General features: G+C 45.8%; 1 protein-coding gene across 1 annotated transcript in view; it reads right to left on the reverse strand.

Moving 5' to 3' along the window:
- The window catches only part of CADPS (calcium dependent secretion activator), a 214,160-nt gene that overhangs the window by 107,637 nt on the left and 94,128 nt on the right, over positions 1-12,395 (reverse strand). Inside the window, 2 exon segments of the mRNA XM_068408648.1 lie at positions 1,135-1,274; positions 5,512-5,623. Coding sequence (XP_068264749.1) covers positions 1,135-1,274; positions 5,512-5,623 — 252 coding nt within the window.

Consider the following 12,395-nt stretch of genomic DNA (forward strand, 5'->3'; position numbering starts at 1 on the left):
TGGCAGCACCAGACTAATAATAAACACAAGGATGTTATTCAGCATTAATATGCTTTATGTATCATTATAATTACTTTAGTTCTGGCTCAATACATAGAAAAACAATCCCTTTTTGGTTATGCTAGTGGTTCCTTATGCCAGAAGAGATCCAACATACTCTTGGAGAATGTAAACAAGAGCATGACAGGTGAACTGTCCTTTCTTGATTTTGGTGTCTGTGATCATGGTGGAAAAATTAAACTTCATATGTGGCTATTGGCTCTGATTTCATGAGCAGAGAAGACAGGAGAAGGAGGAATTAAAAAAAAGATGAGTGATCCAAACTATCTAATAACGGATTGAATCTATCAAAACACTATGAAAATAAAAATGAAACAAAGTCACTTTTATAGCACCAAAAACATACTGGAGAAAGAGTTAATCAAAACAGTGACTTTCCTGGAGAGTTTCTATTTTTTATCACATCCTCAGCTCTGAAGAGCAAACAGAGGAAAGCCTTGTCAATGGCATTAGCTAGATCTTCCCAAGGATGATCTAATTTGTAATTGCACGGCACGAAGGTGGAAGCCAGGGGTGGCGGTCAGGGATCCCCCTGGCCCCAGATCCTTTGACACTCATGTCTGGAGAGGAGAGGTTTCCCTTTTAACCTTCCAGATCATTAGTCCTACTCCAGGCAACTGCCTGCTCCAGGCAACTGCTATTTAATTGTGCTGTGTATCTCTGTATAACTAATGACGATCACGCTGGAGTTTATTTCAAGTGGAAGGTGCACTGTGCTTTTTGTTCTGAAAAGTCAATACAGGGAAACAGAGAATAACTTAGGAAAATATACCATTCTCAATAAGAGAGTCAGGCAGTTCACCTATTATTTCCTTACAGAAGAAAAAATAGCCTAGCAATTTCCTGAGGAATACTGTTTAAAATTTAAACTGTTTGGCTGACATGCATTAAAAAGGCTATGCTAAGAATATGGAAAGTGCATTATAACTGACTGAACTAATGCCACTTTTATATTTATCTTTCTTTTGACCTGTGAGCTTGAGAAAAAGTGTTTCTCTTCCAGAATCTTAAAAAAGAAAATTTTTCTAACGCACATTCAAAACAAATTGAGTTCAGACTGAGATAAGCATTTACCCAGAGTGCTTCATGTTTTGAGGCTTATCCATTCGCACGGCAAGCTTGATCTTCAGGTCTTGATCCGGGCAGTTTTTGGAAACAGTCATTTTATGCCACTCTGATTGCTTCGGGCTATTGGGAGTAGGGTGGAGAACAACCTGCAAGTGTGAAAATCAACAAGGTTAAAGGGAAAAATCATTCACAAAATGGGTTTTAATGGGGACCAAAAGCACATCAGATGAGTTACTTTTCCCCTAAAAGTCAGTCTGGAAATTTCTGTTCACATCAGTGAGGATGTCTTTTTATTGATTTTTTTAAAGTACAGCTTATTATTTTGAGATTAGTTCATATATTCTTTGGCTCCTCTATCTACCATGCCATTGGCTCATGGGGTTGAGCAGAACAAAACCGCATTATCAGTTCCCATCATTTAAGGAAAGACCGTGGTAAACGAACTTGCAACCGTCCAGGTAAATCAGTCTAGGCCTGATGGTCGACTGCTGTGATTAGCAAACCAGCAACAAGTTTTTTGCTGACGTTGCCCACTGCAATCTCCCACTTTCAGCCTCGTACAACTCAGTCAACCTCCAGCCCTCCTGACACTCCCCATGTGAGGTGTGCTGTTTCAAGGGCTCATAAAGCTCTACCTAAAATCTATCGCTACTATCAGGTTGTGGGGAAGCTGGTTTGATTTTTTGCTTACTATTGAGACTGGATGCACGAGGCAACGTTTTAGATAGGCTGGTGTGTCTGACTGCACTACGATAGCAGATAAAACGTGCATCCCATGTCATGGCACCAGTGGCTGCAGGACTCTCCGCTTCCATTTCATGCAGCAAGGAAATGATGGGACAGTCTCCAGCTGGGGTAAATCAGTGCAACACCCATGACTGCAGTGGAGCTGTGCAGATGAACACCAATGGAAGCGGCGCTTGGCTCATCAAAGAAACTGAAAGGCTCCAAGGGACGAGTCATCTTTTCTGATCATAGCTGTGCTTTTCCCACTCACCCATCACCCCTACAAAGCAGACAGCTCCCTCAGACAGTGAGCCACAGCGTATTCTCCCAGAACTACACCACATCCACCATTTTCTCCTGGTGTTTCGATATGTGTCCTCTGAGGTGGCTTAACCCCCTCCCTCCTACGCCCATTCCTCTTCTGATGCTTTCACTCTCAGAGGTGACTTTTTAACTGCACAAATTCATTTAAGTCTCCACTGTCCTGTAGCGAGATGAATATCCTTTAAATCCATTAACCTTTACACATGCAAATTAGTTTACAAATGGCAGCATTCACGCTCATTATTTGCTGTGCTTCCATCACTCATTCCCCACTCACGCTTAATCCATGCTCCTGCCAAACTCCAGCCACGACTATAATCTTGTATTCCTCTGCTCTTCGACTTTACTGCTGAGTCAACAACCTAGGGGCTATTTTCCATCAAAATATGCGTGATGCTGTTACCCTCTGCTGAATGATTTAAAAAATTATTTTATTGCCTCCTCCAAAGATTGAGGCTAATATCAGTAGATTCTCGACTTCACCCTTATTCATCAACATTATTTATCACTTCTTTTATTGAATTAGACTAATGCTTTCTCTGGCAGGAATCTGAAGCTGCTATTAGTTATATAGATAACTGAGTAACATCAGTCTCTAATGCATCACTCTTGGAAAAAAACACATTTAAGCAAATCCTGAAGATGATAAGCGAGTCCTCCATGTGGGATGTTGTCTGTAACACAGATAGACTCAAACTCTGAGCAGCATCCAAGGTCCCCCACTGCAAGGCAGGTCATGCAAGCACACAGACTTGCACTAAACCTCATCTCTTGGCAAGGCAGCGGCCACTCAGGGTGTTTGGGATGCTCTCTAGTTTGATTTCTAAATCTTTTTCATCAAAAGGTGCATAAACTTTGCTCAGTGTTGTTGCAATTCATGGCTCTTCCCCACCTTGCTCTCAGTAGATGAAGTCTTGGCACGGCTGAAATCCATGGGAGCCCTGCCACCAGCTTCAATAGGGCCAGGATGTATTCCCATGCCTTCAGCTGCCCATCCAGCAGTTCAGGGCTTGGGAGCATTTTCCAGCTCTCCCTTCGATACAAGTGGTGAAATGAGGAGTGCCGGCTGGTTGCCAATTTAACGCTCGCAATAGAAAGTGGGCATTGTACATGCCTGGCAGAGCACAAAGCTGCTTCTCAAAGGGCGGCTGAGCATGGGTGTTTTTGTGTATAAAACCTGCTTCCCTCCTCTCTCCTTGCAGACAGGTTCATGCCCACTTCAACAGCTAAACCAGGGGCTTAACACGCTCCCGGTTTCATTATTTCATTAAAAAAGAAGTCCTGATGCAGCCTGAGCAGACACGTGTCATCTCTCGGCCGCTCTGAGCACACCGAGCATCCCTTTGAAGTTCAACTGACTGAAAGCGCTGGTGGCCACCAGCCAGGGGAAATCACCGCCCGGCTCCCTGTGCTCACTGCTGCTGGCCCATGTCCTTTGGCCGGCACAAGCTCAGAGCTGAGGGATGGATTCCCACTGGACCAGGAATTTAAGCACATTGGCGGGGCTGGCTCATCAACATTTCAGGGCAAGAGGGGTTGCTTTGGGGCCTGACATCTTTCTCAGAACAACATGCACAGCTAATTGCTTCCCGAGACCAGCAAAGTCAGCACCGCTCATGGCTGCCCTTGGAAACAAGACGTACAAAGCAAGCGGGTCTACAGCGAGTGTAACCACTCAGGGCAAAAAGCTCTGAATGGCATCACGGCCGGCGGGGTGAAAAGCTCTGCTCAGCATGCTGCAGCGGATAAAGGCAGGAGTGCCGGGCTGTTTGAAGAACAAAGTTTTGAAAATAATCCTGAAAATATTATGATGCTGTGCAGCAAAGCAACTGTAGGTCTTCAGCCCAAGTGCTGCAGCCTGGTGGGGTCATCCTCTTTGTCAAAAAAGGAGGAAGACAGGGAGAAAGGAAGGATCAAGGTGTGGATGAGGAATGTCCAAAGGGGCTGTGACTCTCTTTGAAGAGAAGACTGAGAGGAGAAAAGAAGGGGTAGCTTTGCTTTTCTTTCTCTCAAGTGAAAGAACAAAGGATGTTACATGAATGTGAAAATGAACATAAATTACATGAGACAAAATCACATGCAGCTCTCTCCACCATAAAGATATAAATTAAATCAACAGCTCACCAGGACCTGAAAGAACATTTGGCACTTGTATGAATAGGATGAATACAAAACCACATTAATTAGGAAAAACTTTGTTGTATGGACACAGACTCTCCTGTGTCAAGGCACAAGCAGCCATGGAGTTAGTAAGAAAGATCCCAACAGGTTAGTCTGTAATTGGAAATACTGTAGTTGGGCATGCCACAGGATCAGTGGCTTTCTTGGCCATAGCCACGTAGACAAGGCGGAGAGCAAGGTGTGCTGCAGAGCCGGGCAGACAGAGCCCAGGCTCCTCCTGGAGATCACTCAGGCCATGCTGAGCCGTGACACAGGAGATGCCAAGCCCGTGTGTAAGGTGCAGCCTCTCTTACCCTGAACTGGTTTTCATGGGGTCTTCACCATGCAAATCTCACACTGAGATCTGAGGAAGGGATGGCAAGGATTTTGCCTGGGGCCTACACAAATCATACAGCTGCAAAAAAATCCATGGAGACTAACTGAAATGTCCCAAAGCCGCAGAAAAGTGCCATCCACAGATAGTCTGGAGCTGTGGGCTGCAGCAATGGAGGGCCACCAGTCCCAGGGTGCTGGTTTAGGGACCACAGGTGAGGGGTAGGGATGGGGTGAGAAGGTCACCTCTGTGGCCAGTACCTTGGGAATCTGAGCTCTTTGCTATTAACACCATTGATGGGAGCAATGAAGCCCCACGTTTCACTTCCCAGTCTTGCCCCACTGAAGCCACCAGTTCAGCCACAATCCCCAGGGGAAGCCAGGGTTTCAAGCCCTTTGCAGTGAGTACTGCAGTCAGTGCTTTTAAATGTTCAAACCATGCACCGGCTGCTCAGCAGATACGAGAGCAGCTTAACATTCTCTTGCCAAACTTAAATCCTCTCTTTTTGCTTCAGCATAATCCCCTTTTCTGCCTCAGGAATGTCCATTTCCGTAAGCAGCTTCTAAGGCTTTCCGGACTGCCAACATCGCATACAAGATCCTCTGCCTTTGCTGAGCGCAGGCACAGCCAGCTGAAATGCTGCCATTAAAAACTCACAACAAAGACAGCATGCGAGATGCACTCCTTTCCAGCAGTGGAGAGCTTGCTTTTCCCCCTGGCTCCTGAAGCTTGGCAAAAAAGCAGAGCATGTTGTGCTCCAAAGATATTTCCGTGCAGGAGAGATTTCTCTAGAAAAGCAGGGCCAGAAGGAAACACTATTAAACTCAAAATCTCCTTACCCTCCCAAGTTCTTTGTCCTCCAGAGCCAGCACTCCCGTGCTCTCCGTGAACAGCTTCACCTTCACTGCAGGAAGCGCATGTGTTGTCGTGAAGTCTCCTTGGGTGCCCCAGCTGTGAAAACAAGGACAGAGACATGTTCAGCTCCACCGGCAGGTCAGCAGCACCACACCTTGGGCACGCAACGGTTAACCAAAAATGTCCTGTCTGGCACAAGCTGAATCGGCTGGGCTGCCTGAGTGATGAGGGCATTAATTATCTTCTTAGGGAAATGTGGGACAGATGTTTGGAAAACCCATGATGGTTCTTCCGGGAAAAAACAAAAAAGAGTATTTGGGAGCAGCATGAAACTAAATTTAAGAGAACTTTTTTATTTAGAAAGAACAATGTCTCCTGCAGCAACAGCCTGTATAGTTCCAACAGAATTTGAGGATCAAGGACATCTGCACCTAGGACATCTGTAATTGCTCATGTCTCTGCTCTTCTGTTGGCTAATTAACCTCTACTTTCCAGGTTGATAGTGAGGTTTGCTTTCCCTGAAAAAACCCCAATTTAACCTGGGTCCTCTTCTGAGTCCCAGCCCAGGTTTAAGTTCAAGCTATTACATCTGGAGTAAGCCTAGTTTGCTGTGCAGGACACCAGCTCCTTGGGGATGGGACAGCAGTGGTCAGGAAGTGGCCACCTCTCCAACTATGCAATGAACCGAGACCATCATCTACTATTTGTACTCCAAGAGTCATCCCTTGGCTGGTTCCATGGCTTGGAAAGCAGCACTATGGAGGCTGAATGACCCACAGTATGAAAACCCTCTCTAGATATGCACGTTTCTAGATGACATCTCCAAGCTCCTGCAATCACAAGCTGCCCGAGCATGCAGAGAATGTGAACTCGTTCCAGCCAGTCTGCCAACATCTATGGCCAAACTTGCCATTTTAAGTCTTACAAGGGGATCCCACCCCATAGCTGAGTGTGGGAACAGCAGCCCTGCAGCCCGTCAGAGGGAGGTCTGGTGATGGGCCTAACTCATCACGCTAGAGGTTTCCTCTCTCAGTCTGGACACTCGGGGAAGCTTTGAGGACAGAGCCCCAGTCTGGCCATAGCTCACTGCACTCTGCTTCAGGGACTTTCCTCCTGTGCCCTGTTCCCATCCCAGCGAGCAGTGTCCTGCAGCTGGAGCCGCTGCCTGGTGACACCCGTGAGGGCTCACCTGAGCTGCGCTGGCGAGCATCCTCGTGGGGTTCTCTTAAAGATACCCAGACCTTACACAGCAGTCAGCTTTGATTTAGAGAGATCATAGGGAAAAGAAACCTGTTAAACACTGAGTCTGTTCAATATGCTAAGGGCCATGGCTTTTCAAATAGGCTCAGGAAGAGCCTCCATAAGTGGTGCCACCCACACCAGCACGTCAAACTACTCACCTGTGCTAAGGTTTTTGAGACAGGAAAACATTCTCCTCTGGCAAACAAGCACAGACTGAAGAGAGTCACAGAACAAAAATTAAGTGGAACTTGAACTAACCCCTATTTTTAAGCTTTAAACAATTTTGAAAGTAGCAAAGAAGAGAAGAAAACACTCTCTACACTAAGGGGTAAAAAGTCATGATGCTTTTATGTTTGAGACTTCACAGCTGTGTTTCAAGATTTGTTTCTGCAGCTTAGAAAGTTAGAAACTTAATAAAATAAAGTCAGACAGAAACTTCCAAACAGAGCTAAGCAAAGCACTCCTAAAAACTGCACTTGCCCTTGTTAGCAGGGAAGAGCTCAGCCAAAGATGAAGGGCAGATGGTGCACCACTGCAAGGAGGATGCTCCCAAACATCCGATCATGCAGAGGCCCAATATGAAACTAGCAGATAAAAAATGCTCTTTTTTCTTTTTTTTTTTGTTCTCTTTCTTTGTATTTTTTTATAATTCATTGTGAGCTAGATTTAGGTGTCTTTCCCAGAGACCCTGAAAATTCATCACACTTCAAAACTCACGCAAAGCGTACAAGCGAGCTTGAAGAATAATCACGGACAAGGTGCTTTCGGTAAACTAGAAGAAACCAAGAGCGTGCCATGAGCAACGCCTCCAAGTGATGTGATGGAACACACGCTGCAACCTAGAATACCGCAAGTCAGCTGAGAGATTATACCATATCTCACTAACCACTTCTATTCACCCTCATGCTATTAATGACACTTTCTCATTTTACACTGTCCTCAAACTAGGTCCTCTGCTGAAGAAGGGCAGTTCCCTTGAAATGACTCAGAGGACATGTGGTCCAGTGACTACATGTTCTTCAAACATAAATACCAAACAGCAGGTTTTGCATTTGGAAAGTTATCAGGAAAAATAATTTACTCCTTCCTGTGCCCAAGGAGTATGGTTCTACACTTTGCTCTCCTCTGAGCAAATCTTGCCCAACTGAGCTTAGCCGATGAGCGTGTTCAGCGCGGAGCTGGTTAATGAACTCAGTTTCTCCATCAGCTTTGCTCTGAAGTTTTCTCTCCCGGTGTCACTGTTCCACATGTTTCATCTTTTATGACGATGCATCAAACTGCCACCAGTGCCAGGGAGCAGGGGTTTGGCATAAATTATGTACAGCACTACAGATCCAGTCAGATCCTCAATATTATATCTTTTTAATGTGTGAGCTACCTAATAAACGTTTTAGACATCAGAACCAAGAAACAACCTAATTTTCTAATTGCAGCTTCATGTCACAGGTTATGTTTTCTCTCAAAAAAACCTGTGTTGCCATCAGCAGGAAGATAATCTTGCTTTGGGTATAAGAGGAAAAAGTAAGAAACTATCCAACCTTACACTGTGTATTTTGACAGCATCTGCTTTAGAGAACTCACATCTCTGTTTACTATTAAAAAGCTCCTATTTGCTGAAGCATTCCCAGACCATATGTTATCAACAAATGTTACTAACCAAATACAAACAGTAATTTTCATTAGGTTTCCTTCATGAGAACAACATCAACCACAAAGGGAATAAATGTTCCAAATGACAATAAATATACACAGCAAACCCTCGACAACACTGTGGTGCTTACATGTTCATACCTCTAAAAGCCCTGAAAAGATCCGCGTCAACAAATAGAGACCCTCAGAGTTGAGTTTTGTGCAGGTTGAAGCCTGTGGTGATGTCATTAGTTGCCATAGTGATGCTCAGCATAAGGCCATAATTCATGTCACTGAAACATCATTTGTATTCAACCTAAGTACGCAGTTTATCTGTGCTGTGTATTAAATTATTGTTCAGAAAATTAGCTCTGGACAGTAGTTAGCTATTAGGGTCTTCTGAGGGACTAACAATGTAATTGTTTCATTTCCACATTTAATAATGAAGCAGGTTATCGCTGCAGGAGCTTATTTGCTGAGAAAGTGCCTTGGGACCCATTCTAGACAAATCTTCTCATGAAGTAGCCATGCTATATTGTCCCCATATCACAGAGCTCATGCTGACACTTCAAAGCAATAATACATCTGCAAATGAGGACAAATAATGTCATTCTGGCCAAAAGGAGATAGATAGATAGATATATATACACACACACACGTGCATGCATGCCACAGAAAAGAAGTACACAAGCAGAAAAAACTTGACAGTACTTTCTCAGTTAGGACCATATTAACTGTCCGAATCCCACCTGAAACCCTCAGCCCAGCACTTCTTATTGCCTAGCGTATCCCAAAGCCTGGAGCTGGCCAAGAAATTCTGCCATGCATAAGGGCTTTGCTAGAATTATTGCCCCATTTACAGCATCTGTGCTGTTCCAGTGATATCACTAGGATCTACTTTGCATCTCCAGGGTTTCTAGTTAGGCATCAAACTCAAGATGAGTAGCTAAACTCCTCTGGCTGCAAAGAGCTGGAGGGTGAGATATGCCCCAGGTGCTAACTTGACAAATGCTGACCCTTGTTTTACCTTTTACAAGCAAAATACAGAGATCATTGCTGTAGAATCTGCGTGCAAGCTTTAGGAACAGGGAATCACCTAGAGGTGCCATCAGTTACTAACCAAACAGCCTAAAGTGCTGAGATTTTTTTCTAAATGACACATAAAATGACACTTATCCAGAGGGCACAACTAGATGGCAAGGGAGGAAGGTCAGCCTTGTCTCTCACTACCTCCGTGGTCTTGTCCAACACGGAGCACTTGAAGGATGGGCTTACCTGTCGGATTTCAGGAGCATTTGGGAGCTCTCATGGGCGCTGTCCTGCTTGGCATATGGAGGGAAAGCATTACCATGGCCGATCCAAGTGCCAGGCTGCTCAGACCAAGCTGCTATATCAGCTGTTTCAAGCAACACGTTGGTGATCTTCTGGCAAACCTTCAGGTTGATGCTACTCAGCCCTTCCCAACTCATGGGACAAAACAAGTAAGATCCCTGAGTCTCCTCACATAGCCAGCTGTTCACGTAAGTGATATCCCACTTACGTGGCCTAACCTACAATTTTGTCAGCTGTCCTTGAGAGACTTTGACTTAATCATTTTTATTCACCTCTTGTAAGTTCCTCTTAAGTGAAACTTTAGTACCCGTGACCTTCCCGAAAGTGAACATACATGTTAATACCCAGGAGAATGCACTAAATTCTTTCATTCATGTACTGTGGTCCCCAGCAAGTCTGCTTAGCCCCTGTCTGATTTGAAAAAGTAACCCTTCTTCCATCACTGCTCCTGTAACTTGACCTGCCCAGAATATCGATGCCTGTGATTGCTATAAATAATGAACAAGCACAACTTAATTATATTGCTGGGCTGCGAATGAGCCCTGCTAACCAGCTCGGCCTGTCAGTAGGCTAACATGGGAGCAGCTGGAGAGTGACGTGCTTTTGACAGGGCTGACATTTAAACATGATCTATGACCAGTTTTCATGGGCTTCAAAACTGCCAGAGGACATCTTTTCTCCCTCTTCAGACCTATTTATTGAAACAGATTTGCTTGCCAGCTTGCATGCAACAAACACGAAAAAAAGCAGAAAATAAAAGTAAAAATGTGTATTAAAGGAGAGCTATGCTCTTCCCTCAGTGGGTTCACTCCAGGTCTGTGTTATGCTCCATGTACACAGCAGTGTCCTGGGACACGGCCCCTCTCTGCGGGAGATGCTGCCCTTCTGCCTTGTTCCCACAAGTTTACTGCTTAAGTAAAAGTCTTGCAGAATAATATTCCTGCATGTTGGCCAGATTTGCACTAGTTTATTGAGTCACCTGCTCAGTATCGTTTTGCAAATGTAACCGAATGGGCAGCAGTGCCTGTTCCCTCCCGGGCCAGGAGCACGTCCTTGGGAAGGCAGAACACGGCGTGCAGCTGCCTCCATCCCCGCAGGGGCACGGCCACCTAAACCAGCACCCAGCACCACCCACCCCCCTGCAGCAGCCCACTGGTTGTGCACGGAGGCAGGGCAGTCTGTCTGAAAGGCCTTTAATACACACGACCATGCCTGGGACAAAATTTGCAAGGCCAGCGTAACCTCACTTGCTGTCCTCTGCTGCCAGAACGGGATCTGGTGGGAATGCAGCGACCGGCTGGTCCGGCTGCCTCCCTTGTGCGCTGCCAGTGCAGGCAGGAAAGGGTTGTGCTTCATGCACTTCTCTTCATCCACATCCCTCACCTCTTCTCTCCTGGCACCCACACCAGCGTGTCTGTGTCCCTCCCAGTGTATTTGTAGTTCGGTCTCCAAAGCGCTGGCGAAGGGAAGCTCATCAAGAGAGCGGCACAGACAGCAGCGCGATAGACACTGCCTGTTTTTTAAGGAGATACGTGTCAACAAAGTCACCTTTTGCTGGGTCACTGCTTCACCTTGTGCCGTGTGATGCTCTTAATCCAGCCTCGGTTTCTCGGCTTACCGCAGTGCCCAGCCGTGGTGCCTGCTGGAGCCGGATCCCGCTCTGACGATGGAGAGGTCCAACCCTGCTTCATTGCTGGGAGACTGAAATGCTATGTACAGCCTTGATTTAGTTCTTCCAGAAATCCTGCCTAACAAATGACGGTTTTCTTTCTTCAGTTCACTCCTCCCCTCCCAGAAGAGATCCTTCCAGGAAACAGTCTTAAAACTTGGGCCATAAATTGTGTATGCCCAAAGCTCAAGCACTGGGAAAAACAAAGTTAGAGAAGCAGCAAACAGATGAAATAAAGCCTGCCCTAAAAGCACCCCTGTCTTTCCACTGCTGAAGTGCAGTGCTGGAGGTGACTGCTGCAGGTGCACAAAAGAGATCTGAAATGAAAATCTCAAAGGATATATACAGATGCAGAGAACCTTCTATGTTTCTGCCTGTGCAAAAATGTCCTGGGCTAGGAAATACAATTCAGGTGCTAAGAAAGGTACCCTTTCCCTCTGCCTGCAGGAACGGATTGAGACTGGTTTGCATCCATAACATGGCTTGATTCCCAAGAGCTGCTGAGCCTCCTCTGGGATTCCCCCCACAGTAAGAGATCCACGTGTTTACTCACCTTCAGAACAGGATAACCAAAGCGATCAGACACAGAGTGACAACGCGGCCTATTTTTATTCACATTTGTTTCCTCTCCTCCCTTTCTGCTGACAGAACAGCCTTTCAGTCCCATCCCCTCAGAGGAAGCTGAGTTGAAGTGGGAGTGACAGCACAAACAGATTTGATTCCTCGCAGACTTTCCTGTGCAGACTTAGTGGCGGTGGTAAAACCTGCTTCCACCGATGCAGCTACTGCACAGGTGACAGCTGTAGCGAGGCCATGTCTCTTCACGGGGCACTGATGTCTGCTCTGATGGGATGACTCAAAGGCTCTCTGAGTGAGTCCATTATTTCCCTGTGACATCCTAATTCCAGCCAAGCATACTCCCTCCACTAAAAAAACATCATCAGTGATTATTCTGCTTACCAAAAGGGTGTTCATTTAGCCAAAAACACCACTGCA

Source organism: Nyctibius grandis, chromosome 10, assembly GCF_013368605.1.
Source record: "Nyctibius grandis isolate bNycGra1 chromosome 10, bNycGra1.pri, whole genome shotgun sequence".
Classification (NCBI taxonomy): Eukaryota; Metazoa; Chordata; class Aves; order Nyctibiiformes; family Nyctibiidae; genus Nyctibius; species Nyctibius grandis.